General features: G+C 33.4%; 1 protein-coding gene across 1 annotated transcript; it reads right to left on the bottom strand.

The window, feature by feature from the left end:
• Positions 1-8,794: 8,794 nt before the first annotated feature.
• On the bottom strand, positions 8,795-9,389 carry LOC128552691 (uncharacterized; the record flags this gene model as incomplete). The annotated part of the gene is given in 1 exon segment (XM_053533733.1): positions 8,795-9,389. A coding segment is annotated over 1 exon segment (46 nt), but the record flags the coding sequence as incomplete, so codon positions are not given.
• Positions 9,390-18,156: the final 8,767 nt, after the last annotated feature.

The raw sequence follows: 18,156 nt of genomic DNA, 5'->3' as shown, positions 1-18,156 counted from the left end.
CAATGACCATGTAGAAATTATTACAAATCATTCTGACCGAGTCCAGATCATTTCCACAAAAATCACAGACAGATCATAGTTATATACCCTGGCTTGTTTTGTTCTAAGTTTGTCAATAACCGCGACAAACACAACAACTAAATGGAAGCTTGTATGTAGAAAAATCAATTAACGACATAACTAGATTGATTATTGGGCTTTATTAAGCCATAACTCGACAAAGAGTAAACAGTATAAAGTCCAAAGGTATAAAGTATTACGTAATTTTTGTGTGTATTTCTTCGACATATCTGGGCGTGAAAATCCGCCAATGAAGGTGGCAACTTTGTCCTCAAGACAAACGACCAACTGTGGGAAGAATAAATTGATGTTATCATGGTGTATTGTGAAGAAGTTCCTTATAGTTGACAAAATTGAATTGCCATATTTGCAATAACTTCCATAAAACGAATGTTGCCAAATGGACCCAAAACCAAAGGTGCTAGATACATCCTTGTTCATCTGTGACCATCTAAGAGAAAATATCTCCCAGTGAAAGAGTCAGCAAATAATGACCATGCTCCGATGTCTTTTCTGCTCTTTGCGTTAGGAGTAATCCTATGTTTCGGGTTGGAAACCTTTTTTTGTCATATTAGTTAATCTGCCAGGAGTGACTACAATAACAGAAATTTAGTAAACCAAGCAGGCTTTCCATTTCTTGTATTGTTATTTTTCTATGCTTAGCCTGGGCTGGTAACAGATCTCTAAGTTAAGAAAGTTTTTTTTTCTGTGGTATATAATAATGTATAATGTTTGATACAGATTTCAATACACATCTTAAATAGTCTTAATCATTACCTACTGACCTACTTTATTGTTTTTGAAGGTACAGCATAGAATTAAGACCTTGTTTAAAAGATTTGATACAGATTTTGATACATATCTTTCATATTCTTAACCCTGACCTACTAACCTATTTTATTGTTTTCAAAGCTGCAGCCACCTGTAAAATGTTTTATACAGATTTCAATTCTCATCTTTAATAGTCTTCATCTTGACATACTGACCTACTTTCTTGTTTTCTAAATTACAGCAAAGAATGTTGGATCACATGTATAATGTTTGATACAGATTTCAATACTCATCTTGAATAGTTTTATCGTGACCTACTTACCTACTTTCTTGTTTTTGAAGGTTCAGCAATGAAATTAGGACGATGTTTAAAACTTTTTATACAGATTTTTAAATTCATCTTTCATGTTCTTAAGCTTGACCTACTGACCTTATTTTTTGTTTTTGAAGCTACAGCAAAAACAAAATTGATAAATTGATTTAGACCTAATGTATATTTTTTCTGAATAATGAACTCTTGACCGTGGGTTTTGGTTTTGGAAGCTTTAGCAAAGAAATTCGTTCAAACAAGCAACTAAACTCAGGTAAGCGATATATGCCCTCTTGTTTAATATTTGTTTGCCCTAAGTGTATATTCCATTACTGTTGTTACGTAATTCTATCACATATCTAATATGTTTCTGATGTATCAGTTGCGGTGTGATATCATCCTTATTACATTAATATGAAGGATATTTTGTTTGTGTATATAGTATTATATAAATACCGAGTGAAAACAAGATGCAATATTTTCAAGAGTGGTTTAATGAAAGATATAAAAGACATTTGTTTGTTTCAGTGTTTCATAATAAAAACATTCGTCACCGATAAAGGACACGATTCAATATTATCATATTATCACGAGGTCGAAGCCCCTGTTTTCTTGTGGCAACGTGACATGCAACTTGTGAGTATGCTGTGATGTAATGAACGAATATTTCTTCTTTTTTACGAGACCGAAACTTGTTGGCTTGTGTGTATGTCGTGTTATCTTTTTTGAGATGGAATAGTTCTGTAAATCTGGATTGCATATGTAAATGTAGAAATATCCTTGTGTTTACACTCCTTGTATTATATGTATTATTCCATCCAATTTATTACATCATGTAACTGTGGTCGTCACGGACCTACGTATAACTAAATGCCGTTATTTGTCTGTAGTCCACAAATAATGAGCAGTTCAACGTCAAAATGGAAACCCAAAGAAAAATCCACCATGCAGACATCCCTCAATTAGTCACATTTGTTTACATATAGGTCATATTGGTAGGACGTTGCTATTCAAGTAACTGCCGTTAGCTATCAATTTTGTCGTTTCAGAGATAAATACGTTAGAAGGACTAAACTGTAAAGTACAGATCCGTCAGATCATTTCAGGAAGATATTGCTATGAAATACAAACGACAGAATCATTTGAACACAGAAGATATACCTTGACATTGAAATAAAAAGAGCGTTTGTGAGAAAGATATTTTGTTGAATACTCTGGAGAAAGATACAAATATCAACTATTTATTAAGGAAAGTTGATTGAAGATCAACGAGATCTGCAGTTTGTAACAACTCAGTTAAAATGCTTAATGACATAGAAAATATATGTGAATATCTTATGCATGAACGACAATGAAAATAAATATGTTTTTTTTCCTTTAGAACAAAAAAGCCATTTTAGCCAACATCAATGAAAAAAGATGAACATTTTGGCCAGATTCATTTCAGGATCCAAATGAAATTTTGAAAGTCTGAGTCTACAAAAGACACACTTTAAGCAGTATGTAAACTTTTAAAAACTCAATTATTCGGAAATTTTGCATGCCAAAATTTACATATGAGCGATGCATTTGGGTCTTAAAATCAAACACATCTTGAAATTTTTCCGGCTATCATTTATCAGGCAATGGGGATATGTTTACTGTCGTTTTTAATCAATAACTTTTCATTTAATGAAGATTATCAGATTATCTTTTGCATTAGTCCAAAGTAATAACCGTTTCATTATTTTATTATTTTCTGTTACACTTTCATTTATTATTCAATAACAGCAAGAACAATGATTGTTTTTTTCTCTATTTTGGACTATTATTTTTAAGTTCTAATGAACAAAAACTCAAATTTACGTGTATATGTTCAAGTTGAAATTTGTAATACATTTTTTAAAGAAAACTCAAGACTTGTCTGAAAATAAATTAGTAATTTTTCAAAGGTTTAAGGCACGTCCTTGCTTGGAAATAATGTTCTGCCGTCACTCCTGCCCAGAGCCGGGAACAGTTGCTGAGTTCCGTTAGAAAAATAGTGATGACATTGTACCTATAAAAGAGCACAACAGAATCGATGCCTCATACACAGACATTTGAAGGCGTGCCAGTCGAGTTTCCTCGTTCGTTTCTGACATAAGGTTTTGATAACATATTTTTTTGTGTTTCTTTTTACTGAATTTAATAAATAAACATTTTGACATTTCTCAGTCATTTTTGCTGATATTTTTGTACCTTGTGTTTTACATTAGTTCAGGACCATAAATATATCAGTGGCTATTTATGTCATTCTATTCAAATAAAGTCATTATGAATATGACCGATTTAAATTCAGATCCAGAACCAACCCTCCTTCCTACATAAAAATACACGCCCTTGGACGTTCACTGATTGCCGGGCCCATTTATATTTTGATACATAAAACGACTTTTGTTTTCGCAGAAGTACTCGAAAATGTTTTCCTCCTTCCATAACAAAGAGCGTCCTTGAATGCATGACGTTAAAGCCTATTTATAGTTTGATACCAAGAAGCATGACATAGCGAGACTAGCTTCCTAGAAGGATTTCAAGGTTTTCATCATTTGATAAAAGATGAACATCCTTGAACCTTACGTTTGTTAAAGTACAAATAAACAGTTTTACTGCATGTTTTATGGTCTACCTGTGTACAACTGACCTGAATCTAACCGAGACAGCATTTACTTGGGTGATCAAAATAATTCGGTGATGATTCAGCGTTTGTAACAGCAAAGAGACATGATGAAAATATGAATATTTAAAAACGAGTCTGAAAGATAAAGCTTGCGAATCGAACGATTGAGACTTTTTCTTGTTTCTTAAGTATTTTAAAGACTTTACTATATTTTATTAACCGTTGATTCGTTTTCGCTAATCCATTTTTGATTTTTGCCCTAAACGAGAAAACAATGAGCAGAACTAAACAAACTAGAATTTAAAAAGATCTGAGGTTATGGAGCCTACATATCACAGGAACAGGCAAAAGAAAAAAATTATAAAGCAGGCACCATATCCAAGGGGTGATCATAGAATATCCAGTTATGAAAACGGAAGTATTGAAACCACCAAGGTCGACATGTTCAAGCTGAGAAAGTAATAAGTACCCATAACACGAAATAAAGGTACTGAACGATCTGAGAAGATCGAAATATCCATTTCTTTCTCACATGGTGGCTACCGTTTATCCCCGGACCACTAACAATTCGCATACTATTGCTCAATTTCCAGTAACCGTTTCTCTGATTTTAAAAATATCCTACATACCAAAATTTATGACAGGTGGAATTATTTTAATTGTAGTATTGTGAATTTCCCTCATTTGGATGAGTAAGTATTAAAGGCAACATCTTATGGGATATACATTTCTCAATTAATTCAGTTTGCCAGAATGTGTGGTTATTTAATCGTAATTAAATCTAATTTACTGTCGTAATTCAGGCTTGGTCAAAAAATAAGTCCATTTTCGGTCTTCCGTCGACTCTCTTTTTGACCTAAAACCCTAACTGTTTTATCGGGAATAATTTTCCGCTTTTTCCGTTTACTTTTAAAAATATTTCCTTTTCATTCTAAACCTTTTGCATCCGCCGCGTTTTGACCCGCGAAAATCGAGCAAAACACGCGTACTCGGTTTTTTCTTACTATTAGGTAAAATGCAAATATTTGACAATGAAAGTGCTTTCGTGACGAAACGGCCAAATTCACTGCTAAATCAATTCGTTGGTAAACATCACTACGACCACAAATTAAGAATAAATTAGGAACTTTAAGTTCTCTGTAAAGCTAAATCATATCTACATCGCCTACCATTCCCCGATTTTTAATATTCGACACACTGCTAGTAAAAATGCAAAAAAGGTATGATGACACTTACCTTTGTTGATGTTCTTTTATCGCGACTTGCACTACCTCGAAAGTTGCGACAGAGCAATTTACCGTATACCTCCGAAAGTGGTAGCTGTGTTGTTTACCAGGCGTGTATTAGTGGTCCAATACCTTAAAAGAGGTTTTGACTCAACTATTTTAGTACCGCATGTATAGTGTCCGATCCTTTTTGCAGTAAGACGCTGTGCTTTCCTCTTTGTGTCTGACGGAAAAGGCGGAGGATTCTATAAAAGGAACTTCTTAAATCCAACTATTTTGTTTTCTGTTCTCTGGTCTGTTTCGTCGGGCCCTTAAGAATGCATCGCTTGTTTCTATGTCTTGTGCACAGGCACTGAGTACATGTGTTTTTGATTCATAAGGATTTCTTTTTAATATAAATGTATTTGAGCATTTTTATGTTCTACTTAATTAACATGCCTTCTGTTGTCATTGCATGTGTTATGGATTCACTTGGCAGGGGCAACTTTTATTTACATTGTCCTGTGACTTTAGAACATGAAGGAAGTAAGAGTGGAGCTTATCTTCCAAAACATTTTGGAAGTTCAAGCAATGAGTATTGTAACATTTTATCATAATTATTATAGCGGCCTTCGTGATTTCAAAATGACCACTCAGACTATGTAATTTTTAATTTGTTTATAAATTAAACTTATCTGAAATGTACTTGTTACAAAAATGCTAATGTTTAAGATTGAGTTACTTGTGCCCAAAGGAAGTTAAATCACTTTAAGTTTACAAATCAAGTATAATTTGCTACCTCTTTAAAACATCCATTTGACATGAACAAAAACACTCGAATATACAAAATATATCTAAATACACCATAGTGTATGTATCATAGGATGATAATTACCATCATTACCATCTGAAACATAGCTATAAAAGTATAAAGACAAAGTATAAGGAGGTAAAAATATGGTTTTGCTTCTTGGCGTCATATATTATTAAAGTGATTCAATTGTCAGTAAGTTAATTGAATCCATTGTTTTAATCTGGGTAATCTATTATGTTATTATTTGTATTTATCATCTGGATTTTGGTAACAAGAGAGATAATTAGAAAATGCGAGTTTCTCCATTGTTGAACTAAATAAATCCACTGCTGGTACGTTAAACACAATGATTTATATTAAAACCTTAACTGAAATGAAATAAATAGGAAGCACAGGCAAGAAATGTTTAGATAAAAGTTATCATTATCGAACTGTTGCGCATTTCATGGTGTTTTACCATTATTCTTTGATGGCAATTTCAGAACAATGCATTTCTGAGTGGCTTAAGGACGTTGACTTTCGAATCATTTCTCCTTTGGGATAGATACCCTTCAAATGATATAGAATTCGTTAGGTAGTAATCCTGGTTACTTACATAATATTAGTTCTACCCAGGCACTTGCTCATGCATGTAATAATGCCCATAGGGACACCTTTAGGGTTTCATTTACCCGTAAAAGCTGTTTCCGTGTCGCATGACATAAAATCCAACAAATCATAACAGCATGGACCGGTTCTAAAGGACAATCTTATGTTGCATATGTTATGTTTAAAGGTATACGTCATCCGCCAATCTGGACATTATTTTACACGCATGGGCTGATCTTCCGCAGGCTTGCCAGATGGCTCACATGGCGACCTTGGCAGGACGCTAACTCACAGCCAATGGTAAAGAGATTTAATACCATCAGCCTTAACCACTTTGCTACAGAAATTTCTTATTAAATGTTCTAGATGACCAGATAGGGTCTCAGGGAAGAATAGATTGAAAATTAAACTGTACATTTCTAAGCTATGTAATGTTATATGTGTATTGTAAGAAATCTAGTCCAAAAATGAGTCCTGTCAGTGTAGAAATATATTCTTGCAAAAAACTACTTTTTTCACTGGATCCGCCCATGTATTAACGGGAGAAAAATCGTGTGCAAACAAGGCAATTCACGTACTGTTAACACCCGATTTTTATTTTTGAAATGCTTTGCCAGGGACATATGTATATATTTTTGCGCACACTGATATTTGGCATCTGCGTCTTGTTTCTTCCATAACAACATCTTCTTGTAGGATTATAGATACAATGTAATCCATAGTATGTTTAGCTGTATCAGTTTCCAACCCCAAACGTACTGCCCCCATCAATGTACGCACTAGCTTCTCTTAGAGTTCACTCCCTTTACAAAGCGTCTGTTCCGTTATTGTAAATAACTGTGAATAAATAAGTATCGCGTGTAACTTGTGCTATTGCTCGTTTTTAGGTATTATATTTATGATTTTTGTTAGTATCAGTCGGTATGTTTTTACCTGATTTTTCGCAGAATTCATATAATAAACCTTGAAAGCTAGTCACTATCCTCGTACTCATCCGTACTATAAATGTGTTCGTACTCAAAATAATTCGAATGTAAATTTATTATTCTTAAAATTGTGTTCCTGTTAATCAAAGTTTTAAGATAAATGCAAAATTATGGATAATATAACATTTGTAATAACTAGAAATAAAAGTAAGATGCTCAAAACCCTTCAAATCACGCTTTTGGTAGTGTTGTTGATATGTGTGTCCTGGTTATGAATATTTAAAACATGTTTACTGTTTCCAAGAACACCGAAAGGTAACTAAACATGTACCGGAATCGTAAAGTCATCACATATGAACACAATGCATTAAGTCGTCGTGTAATGTTTTTTTATGCAAGAATAGCGACAATACACGTTTGTTTTATGTATTGACGTCTGCAGAAGCCCTTGGGATATGTTTGTGACCTCGACCTTCGGTCTCGGTCACAAACAATCCCGCGGGCTTCTGCAGACGTTAATACACAAAAAAACGTGTATTATCCCTACATTTTTTTTGATATTCTTGCTTAAACGAATCGATAAAATGTTAAACATTAACTGTACCGAGTTGAATGAAATATGATTCAATGGCAGATAACACTTTTTCAATACCTTAGACCTATGATTTTTATTGCATATTTTTGTTTCTTAGATGATTTTCCTTCAATATCCAAAGTCTGAAGAAATTCTATTATTGGAAACAATTTCACCCATCTCATATATAGGGAATTCTAGCGTACGCATTTAATTCACAAACAACAAATACGTTCTTCTTGCATTGTTAATTTTCCTGCATTTACTCTAATTCTTGCATACAAACTACCTTTTTCACTGGATCCGCCCATGTATCAACGGGAGAAAAATCGTGTGCAAACAAGGCAATTCACGTGCTGTTAATACCCGATTTTTATTTTTGAAATGCTTTCCCAGGGACGTATATGTAATTCTGCGCAGATTGACATCTGGTATCTGCGTCTTGTTTCTTTCATAAAACCTCTTCTTGAAGCATTAAAGATGCAATCTAAACCATAGAATGTTTTACTGTATCAGTAACTAACGCCAAATGCGCTGCCCCAACGTTGTTCGTACTCGTTTCTTCCCTTGTTTACTCCCCTTTTAGAACTCTGCGTCAATTCAGATTTTCGTAGACAACCGTGAATGTTAAAAAGTCGCGTGTTTACTTGTGCGATTCGTTTTTTTTAGGTATCATATTTATGATTTTGGTAAGTATCAGTCGGTATGTTTTTATCTTATTTCTCGAAGAATTTATATAAACAGCTTGGAAACTTGACACTACGTTCGTACTCATCCGTACTCCAACTGCGTGTCCGTACTCAATGTAACTCGAATGTAAAGTTATTATTCTTGAAATTGTGATCGAGTCCACCAAATTGTGAAATGATATGAAGAGTTATTGGTAATTTTATGTTTGTAATTATGAGAGATAAAAAAAATCGGTTAAAAACCTTCAGGATGTGCTTTTGATAGTGTTGTTTATTTCCGGGCCCTGGATACGGATATTTAAAACATGTTTACCGTTTCCAAGAACAACAGGAATGGTAAATAAAAAATGTACCGGAATCGTCAAGTCATCACATATGAAAACAATACATAAATCGTCGTGAAATATTTAAAGTAAATTGCTATGTGTTAATTATACGAGTTTCCAAAAGTAATATCACTCATCATTGAACATTTAACTACATTTTTCAAATAAAGATTAAAAAACGGATCAAGGCTATCCTTGTCTTTCTGTATGTGATGGGTAAGTGTTCGTGGGTATTAGTGTTCACAGTTCGCCGTATATCTATCAATCTATTTTGTAGCTTCTGTGTGGATATTTCGGTATCATTCTCCAACACTTGTCTCAGAATTTATATCCAAACATATTTATGTAAATAAAATTAATGAACCTCTATATATCTATTAAAAAAGTGGTATAATAACGTCAAAAGGCACTTTGGAGCTTCCCTATATCCAGCTCGACTGTAATGTTATAAAATGGCACAAAACTTTGACTTTTTTTCTTTCTGTTCGATTCTGAAAGATGGAAAACATGTATATCTTACATAACAAAACCTTTTCATATAAGGCACACATTGAAGTTTTGAAATAACCATTTTATCCATTTCATTAAATTGCCTGAAATGATTGATTTAGTTAAATATTCAAATTTTCTCTTTTGTAATGAAGTTATTTTGCTATAAATGAAAATTGTAGTTTCAACTACGGTATTATAAACTTTTGGTGACAAGCATGTTTTGATGGAATTTCAATTAACGTTCCGGAACAAAGTATATATAAGAATGTCTAAGGCTGTCAGCTCACGCCAGTTTCAATTTTAAGCGTCGATTCAGGTAAGCTTTTAAAATATAATTTCATCATTCCTAAATGGATTTTAAAAAGTTATGGAGCTGAAAAGAACATTACAATATTCATGCATGCAACCTGAATCATTTAAGCAAGATATTTTGAACAATAGCATTTTAAATATACGGCCTGTTAATATACCGGTATATTGAAATTAACTTTGAATCTGTCCTACTTAATTGAGGGAACTGTAAACGTGTGATTTACTGACATAAAAATGGACATATCTGTGGCGTACAAATCGTGAACAATAGTTTACTGCTATCAATTTCCACTTTAATTCTAGTAAAAAGAACTAAGGACACTTGATATGAGTTATTTTATTTGAGAAATATTTATACTTGAAGCGCACTCTCGTCTGCGAAGTCTTTAGCGTCATTCTGTTCGAAGATTTCCACTGTTTATAAGACACCTGTACATATATGTTCACAATCTCTTTCCTTGTTATATTGACATAGACAAGTAGCAGCCGCATTAAATTTGTAATTAACATAGACATATTAATAGGCTATTATTTAAAAGATCAAAAGTCTTCAGAAAATAATTAAATACGAGAAATGAAAAAGATTCAGAAGTTTTCAATTGAAACTAGGGTACATTCAAATTACAATAGATATTAAGCACTACCATCCTTTCAACACACATGAATTTGTTAGATTACAATTCCAACGTCAAACAAAAAATAAACCTATTCTTTAGCTCAAGCCTTTTCGTGCAAAATTAAGGTTTTTGACTTACAGGGTCAGGGTGGCAAATTAGTCCTATAGATAAATTATTAAGTATGTATTAGACATTAAAAGTGTCCTGAAAGTGTATTTGAGTCAAAGGAATGCAAATTACACAACACACACCAGTCGAAGATATGTCAATACAATGTCGTTAAACGTTCTAGCGTGAATCACAGGTGCACTGATATGTTGAAAAATATTTGTCTGCCATTTTTACTTTTGCTAGAGATAGAAGGGCTTTTGCTTTAGATTTCCTTTAACCTTCTAATCTAAATAAAGAAAAGATTTGTTATATATTAGCACTGTTTGATCTTGTTCATCAATTCACGATCTCTCAAAAGCTTAACACAACCTATAAACAGAGTTGCGCATTTTTAACATCATCACGAACAAGCAAAAGTTCCTACATTCAATTTGTAGATATCCAAGAAGCAAATGATGAAAAACTGGGAAGTTTTCTGAGAAATATTTCATTTCTTTAAATTATCTGATATTTTGAACTTTACACGGCCTAACGGAATGCGAAATTTGACGGAAGTTTCAGGAAAAACAACATTTAGAATACTGTGGACCTATATTTTTCCTCTATGTGACATGCCATGAAACCGAATTCTCTTTTAATAAGAAGTCATCTACCGGTGGAGAACCTTGTGGAAAACTTTGTAAGTTTTCGTCCCTTGTGGTTGTTGGCAACAATGCTAGGACTAATAATGCTTCCATGCATTTAAGAGCTAAAAAACAAAAACTATTTTTACTAAATTCTTTATAGTGACCTTGACCTAAAAGCATAGATCATGTGCGCGACACATTGTCGCATCATGGGGAACATTTGTGTGAAGTTCTAAGATAAAACAACCATGCATAAAAAGTTATGGACCTTCAATAATGACCTTAACCTTTAACCGTCAACCGTAGGCCAAGTCCGTGACACATAGTCTACTCATGGGGAAAACTTCTGTATAGTAATAAAAAATCTTCAATGCAATTAAAAGTTATGGAACAGAAACCTTTTTTATACTTTAGTGACCATGACCTTTCATCGACAAGCATAGATCATGTGTTGAAACATTATCTCATCATGGGGAACGTGTGTGTAGCACTAAGACAATCCATCAATGTACATAAAAGTTATGGATGAAGTGGAATTAATTTCAACTTGACCTTCAGTAGTGACCTTGATCTTTGACCTACAAGCATAAGTCATATACGTGCATAGTCTACATAATTGCCCTTACAGAGTTTTATGAACACACTAAGTTTTATGAACCTAGTTTGAATATTATTTGAGTAATTGAAGGATCCAGATTTTCTAACGAACAGACGGACGGACGGACGAAAACGGGAGGGGACTGAGGTACCTCTAATAGTGCTACGCGGTTGAATTATCATTTTTAGGTGGGCCGGTGGTCTAGTGGTAACACGCTTGACTGTCAATCCAGAGTTCCAGGGAAGGATGCTCTTGAGTGTCTCCCATCTAACCAAGAGGGCTGTACTGGTTCTTCCCAGGAAAGACGGCCTCGCATGTATCGGTGCTATACATCGAGCACGGTAAAGAAGCAGACTGTCTATTCGCAAAGAGCTAGGCTAAGTTAGCCGGACAGGCCTGTATCTAAAATGATTTGTCTCTATCTGTTTTGGCGGCTTTATCTCACTCCGTCCCCTTGGTCTGATCGCTCTGTGTCTGAACTAGTAGAGGATGAATTTCCCACCCTGTGTAACTGTGTGTCCTATATATAAAGCGCATTTGAACGTGTTTATCATTAAGGGCGCTTTATAAATCTGGTATAATGATAATGATAATAATATCAGTTAGAGTTCTTGGTTATATATTATTTACTGTTAAGAAAAAGATGTTATTCTTATCTTGATTGTTGATATTTTCATTTAAAATATTTCTACGTCTTGCTTATGAATGATGTTTGTTACACCTAATGCTCACTTGCAGCTGTCTTATATATTTATATATATATTTACAGCAGAAAAGTAAAACAAAAGAGTGACGGGAACAAGAGCTGGCCAAATGGAAGAAGCTACATAATTAATTTCTGTTGTTTAAATATTATTCGGAAGGTGCATCATACGTATAGAGGGTTATTTCTGCGGGGTTGATATTTCTGCGTTTCTGCGGTCTCACAGTATAATCACAGAAATATTTTCAGCAAAAAATCTAATCCGCAAAAATAAAGTCCATTTTAATCGACCTGGCGGGGCGGGCTTTCGCGACGATCCATTGCATTATTGTGCAAGATAAGTAGTATATTCGGCAAACCTGATTTCGTATTCGCTGGCCATCTACCTTACACTGTTACCATTGTAGCTCTACCTATTGTGCTCGTTTTTTGTGATTACGATTATTTGCATATGCCAGAGATTAACTCCGCCCCGCCAGGTCAAATAAAACTCACTATCTGCATTTTTTCTTCACCATCGTTGTTTCACGTTACGTAACCCGAGATAATCTGAAGTTCAAAATGGGACGGTCTATTTGTTGGAAATTACCGTCATCTTCTATCAATTACCGATAATTGTATAACTGAGTGAGATGGCATGTCCAGAATTGAGACCGTGTTTTGAAGAGTATTGTCCCTTGATTATTAAGCCAGACTGGTTAAATTTGATTGCTTCCCTTTATACCATTTTAACGCGAGTATCGATTTTTGTTAATCTCTCTTATCTTGATAATCTTGCCTATACACTGGTTTTGTTAATTAGGGGTATTGTAACGACATGGAATAAAACTTTTTACACAAGCGGAGTTTATACTTTGCCCGAGGCTTTTTGCAGTATATCCTTCAAATTGGTAATTTTGACTGATAATGGGTTTTTGTATCAAAATTGAGAGCCGGGAAGGTTATTCCCATTACTTAGCGTAACTTTTAGATATGTATTTAATCTATGCGAATCATAAATTAAAAGTTAATTAATTAAAAAAATAATTTTTAAAATTTAAATATTTTTATTCAAACATGTCAATTAAAATAACACTTTTAAATTTAATATGACAAAGACGGAATTAGATCGACGTACATGTTTATTATCTGATACACATAACATTGCTATTTCTTCTAATTGGTGATTTTGAATGATAATCTGGTATTTGTTTAAAAATTGTCGGGAAGCATGTTATTCCCATTACTCAGCGTACTTTTTTAAATATGTATTTAAAGGTACTGACCTTCAGATTTGGCTAAAAATAATCTTCTCTCAAATTAAAGTTTGTTCATATTATGAACATTAGAAGATGCAGCCGAATAATATGTTTTCATATTTGCCCATTATTTTTAAGTGACTTATGTGAAAATTGAAAAAAAAAGAGTAAACTGCAAATGTATGTTTTAACGCGAATATCACTTTCATTGTCCATGTGTTATATTTACATACATGTACAATATTCAAGTTTAACTATGAACATGTAGTTTGTTATGATAATCAACTTTATGTTATGTTATGTTTTAATGCAATAAATAACTCTGGTAGTGAAAATGGTAAAAAAGTGGAATATTTTTTATTTAAACATGTAATTTAAAATAACTTTATTTTAATTTAATCTGACAAAGTAATGACATTAAACACCATGTCTGTTTAATTCAGAGACGTGTACCACTTTATTCGGTGTCATCTGTACACGTGTACTATGACGGGCAAAATTTGCCAAATTATTTAAATCAGTGATATTCAAACGTTTAAGGAAGCAAGAAGATATAAAAATAACTTAAAAATAAATTCGTTGAAAGAAAGATTAACTTTTCTAGTTTACTTCAATAACTTAATAAATGTTGAGACATTATTATAAATATAAGAATATATCATTTTAAAAGACCATGCAAAGCTTAAAATCTGTCATTTCCTACAGAAATCAATGGGACTCTGGATCAAAATTAGTTACTTATTTTAAACGCATAGGGAAGCAAGAAGATAATATTTTATTTTATCAAAAATTATATTGAAAGAAAGTACAAACATTGCAGATTACTTCAATAACTTAATAAATATTGTCAGATAATGCTTTTGATGTCATTTGATGTGTTAAAGTTTTTCTCCTTCTATATTTCAATAGGCGTAAATTGACCGATAATGGCTAATCGATACACTCGATAAGCTGTTTTGAGGGGAGACAATTTCGCCAATAAGCCAGCAAATTGGCTTACATTTCTGGGTATGTCAATCAAAGTCCGAATTGTTAATACCAAAGGAGTCATTTCTTTCTTCTTTCGTGTGTGAATGGAATAAACTGAGTGAATTTCACATGACTTTCTCTTATTAATCCCTTGTGAAGATCTTCCTACCTCTATTTTAGAAGCCTTATGCAACCTTTATAGCGGTACGTATACCGTAGTTTGCAATTATAGTTCGTACGACTGTTGATCGACATAACGGTAGTATCAGTATCTTACGATACTAAAATGGTACTTTCTTCAAACAAAAAGTTGTTTGGGTTAACCTGTTGAACAGATTAACAATTCAGTCTACCCTCATGAGTCGTACTTACTGAACATCCCTTTTAGTCAGGGCTCTTTATCGCGGTGTGAAAATTGTATGGAACCGCTGCGTGATTAGTGCATGTTTCCTTCGATAACTTACCTATTAACGGCACGTGATAGGGCAGTGAAAGCGTGATTGTGTCAGTTACGATCTTGAATAATAATAATTTAATACTGTTAAAACTGGTGCTAATTAGAAACAAGGGTTAATCAGATAAGTAATGTCCGTCACGATTTGATTGCCAGTTAAACAAAGAAGAAGATCAAGCTATGTATACATTGCGATTATCAACTGCTGACGCACGGAATGGTAAGAGAACATTATGACTTCATTTATGATGTCAAATGCCACACAACATCCAGTTCTTACTTAGTCTACTCGGATAAATGAAGTCAAGCCTAATGTTTAGATTATCGCGGACATATCGACGATTGTTGATTACAGCAAACCTCATTTCCTTCCGTTTTTTTGTTCCTTTCTTTTTCTTTTATCCTTGCCGCTCTGAAAATCTCATATGTTATCAAATAAATACACACACACAATTCAATTTCAGATCAACGCCATTAAACTTTACACACTTAAGGAAACGAATTCATATATTAAGTCTTTTTCGAGCAGTTTTTTCTAATCCTATGTATAATTTGCTCATACTTATCTCATTGTATGTACGCATGTATGTACTAATTACATTCGAAAATAAATACTGTTTTAAGCAAGCCTAAGCACATCGGATGTCTCAAAACTGTTTTTTTTTTTTGTACTTGTAGCATGTGTAAATGTTGTACTCTGCTCAACCCGGGGCTATAGGACGTGGACAGTAGCATAGCATGCATTTCCACTACCGTTCATGAACAGGCTCAATCAAACCGAGCCTGCAACATTTTCGTTTTGTCGTGCTGAGCGACCTGTAGAGTTTCCACTTTTTCTAACTCATCTAATGTTTCAATGAGCATGTAAGAATGAAAAGAATCAAGGTCTTCTCATTGTTAATCGTCTTATTTACCATGGTTCATCATTCACTTACTTAGATATTTAACCACTTGGATAAACGCTCTCGTGATTCAATTTCTGCGCATCTGAAAACATTTGAACCGTGATAAATCAGGAGACAGTCTTGATTATTTGATAATTCTAACAAGTCTCAATTTGATTCCAAGTTCAATAGGGTTCTCTAAAACCCAGGTAACGTCTGTTTGATTCTTAAATAATCTCATATTCTGTCTTTCTTTTGGACGAAGGTCGAACATTTTTACATTGCGCAAGTACTGTGCCAAACCTTCAGTTCATCATTCATTTGTTAATTCTGCTTGAAGCGAAGCCATATACAATTGCTTATCTATAGTACAGTGATGCTGAAAGAGGCATCATTGTTTTTCTGTAGTTTGTTTAAGTCCAACAAAACTATAACGCTAATCCGTCAATGTTTAGTAAACATCAGCGAGTCAAATTAAAAGTACTAATGTACTAGTACACAAGTGCAATAGTTGGTATGTATTTCATATTGCTAGTCCTCCAAAGCAGAACATTTACGTGAGTGGTCACAGATACTTATGTTACATTTTAAAGTACCTTTATCCACTGAAAGTCAAAATTATACAAGTCAGCTTACTGTTACATCTACAATAAAAGGAAACTACTGGTAACCTAAACCTTTCTGAATGAAACATTAATTAGCATGATTTAGGAATACCATGTGATTTATAAGTTTTACTATAACACCTACCTCTGTGCAGAGGTGCATTCACAATTAAATATCTCATTTAATGTTGAATGCATATACTGAATATAGAAAATTGCAACGTTTAACCTGTCATAGTGGAGTTACAGAGCTACACTTTTTTATCTTTGTATCTTTGTCTGAAAACCTGGAAGTTACACGCTTAAAAATAATGCTATATCCGAAAAGCGCTCACATGTTTGCCTACGCCATGTTGCCATTAAATAGTTCTAATTTACGAATATTATTGTATGAATATTGCCCAAGTGTAATAATGCTTAAAATAAGATAACCCACTTCTCTCTTTCTAATTTAGCCTTTTCCTTTTCCGCTTCAGCCTCAGCTTTCTTCAGTTCCACCTGTTTCCTGAAAGCATGATAAGAAACTGGTCGCAAAAATTACAGATATGACAAGACATCGTGTTTACATATTTTTGTGTGACTGCCGCAAAGTTGTAAGATCTACTATTGCTATGGTTTGAATAAAGTAAATGCTATTTCCGCTGTTACACATTTATCACCTTTAAATAAGCCATGGCACAATGTTTTCTTGACAAATGATGGCCATATCAATAAGAAAGCTGATGCAAGACGTTATCTATATAAAGGATACAAGGATATTTCAGAAGCAGAAAAAGGCTATTTTAACAATAATATTTTCAACATCTGAAATACAAATATGTTTAAGGTTGTAGATGTAAGTGTGTACAATATACATCTGAATTTTATGCGTACTACAACAATAACTACAGTATTAAGCACATGCACTGCCGTCATAGATGTTAGAAACATAGGCATTCATTCAGTATATCAATATATATTGTTACTGAAACTAGATACTTTTGCTTTAATTTCTTAGACAAGCGTTCTGAATATTGATTAACCAACTAGAGAAGAACAGCCTAAAGATATACTATGCTCATTTTTTAACGAAAATCAAATTATTTTATCATATGGTGATCACGTTAAACGTATGAAAACATCATCAAATGTTTTACTTGGTGTTGTATAACACCTACCTCTGTGCAGAGGTGCATTCACAATTAAATATCTCATTTAAATGTAATATGGTTAGAAACCCCTGTTAAAAACAGCAGGCGTTTTATGAAATTATTGATTTCGTTTTTACATTGTCACTGTGTAGAAACTGATCTCTATTTAAGAATTAAACTTTCGGTAACAATACAACATTAAGAAACACGTAAATGCACGAACTCCATTAATTCTATACACAATATATACTCAAATCTGTATGACTGCCGGAGCATTTCATTGAAAATATAACACGTTTACTTTATATTGTATAAACGAAACTAGTAATTCGAGTTGGTGAATTGTAACATTGTTTTTTTCAATGAACTTTCTTCTTTACGATCACGTGTCATATAATGTCAGCTTCAGTCTTTGACTTGAGTTCATTTTCTAGTCTTTAAAATGATAGATTTATTAATACAGTTTCTCAATTGGAACATTTATATTTAGTTATTGAAGATAATTGCATTTTGTTTCTG

Source organism: Mercenaria mercenaria, unplaced genomic scaffold (genome assembly GCF_021730395.1).
Source record: "Mercenaria mercenaria strain notata unplaced genomic scaffold, MADL_Memer_1 contig_3037, whole genome shotgun sequence".
NCBI classification, from domain to species: domain Eukaryota; kingdom Metazoa; phylum Mollusca; class Bivalvia; order Venerida; family Veneridae; genus Mercenaria; species Mercenaria mercenaria.
The sequence above is the reverse complement of the archived record's forward strand: the minus strand, read 5'-3'. Positions and strand labels throughout refer to the sequence as shown.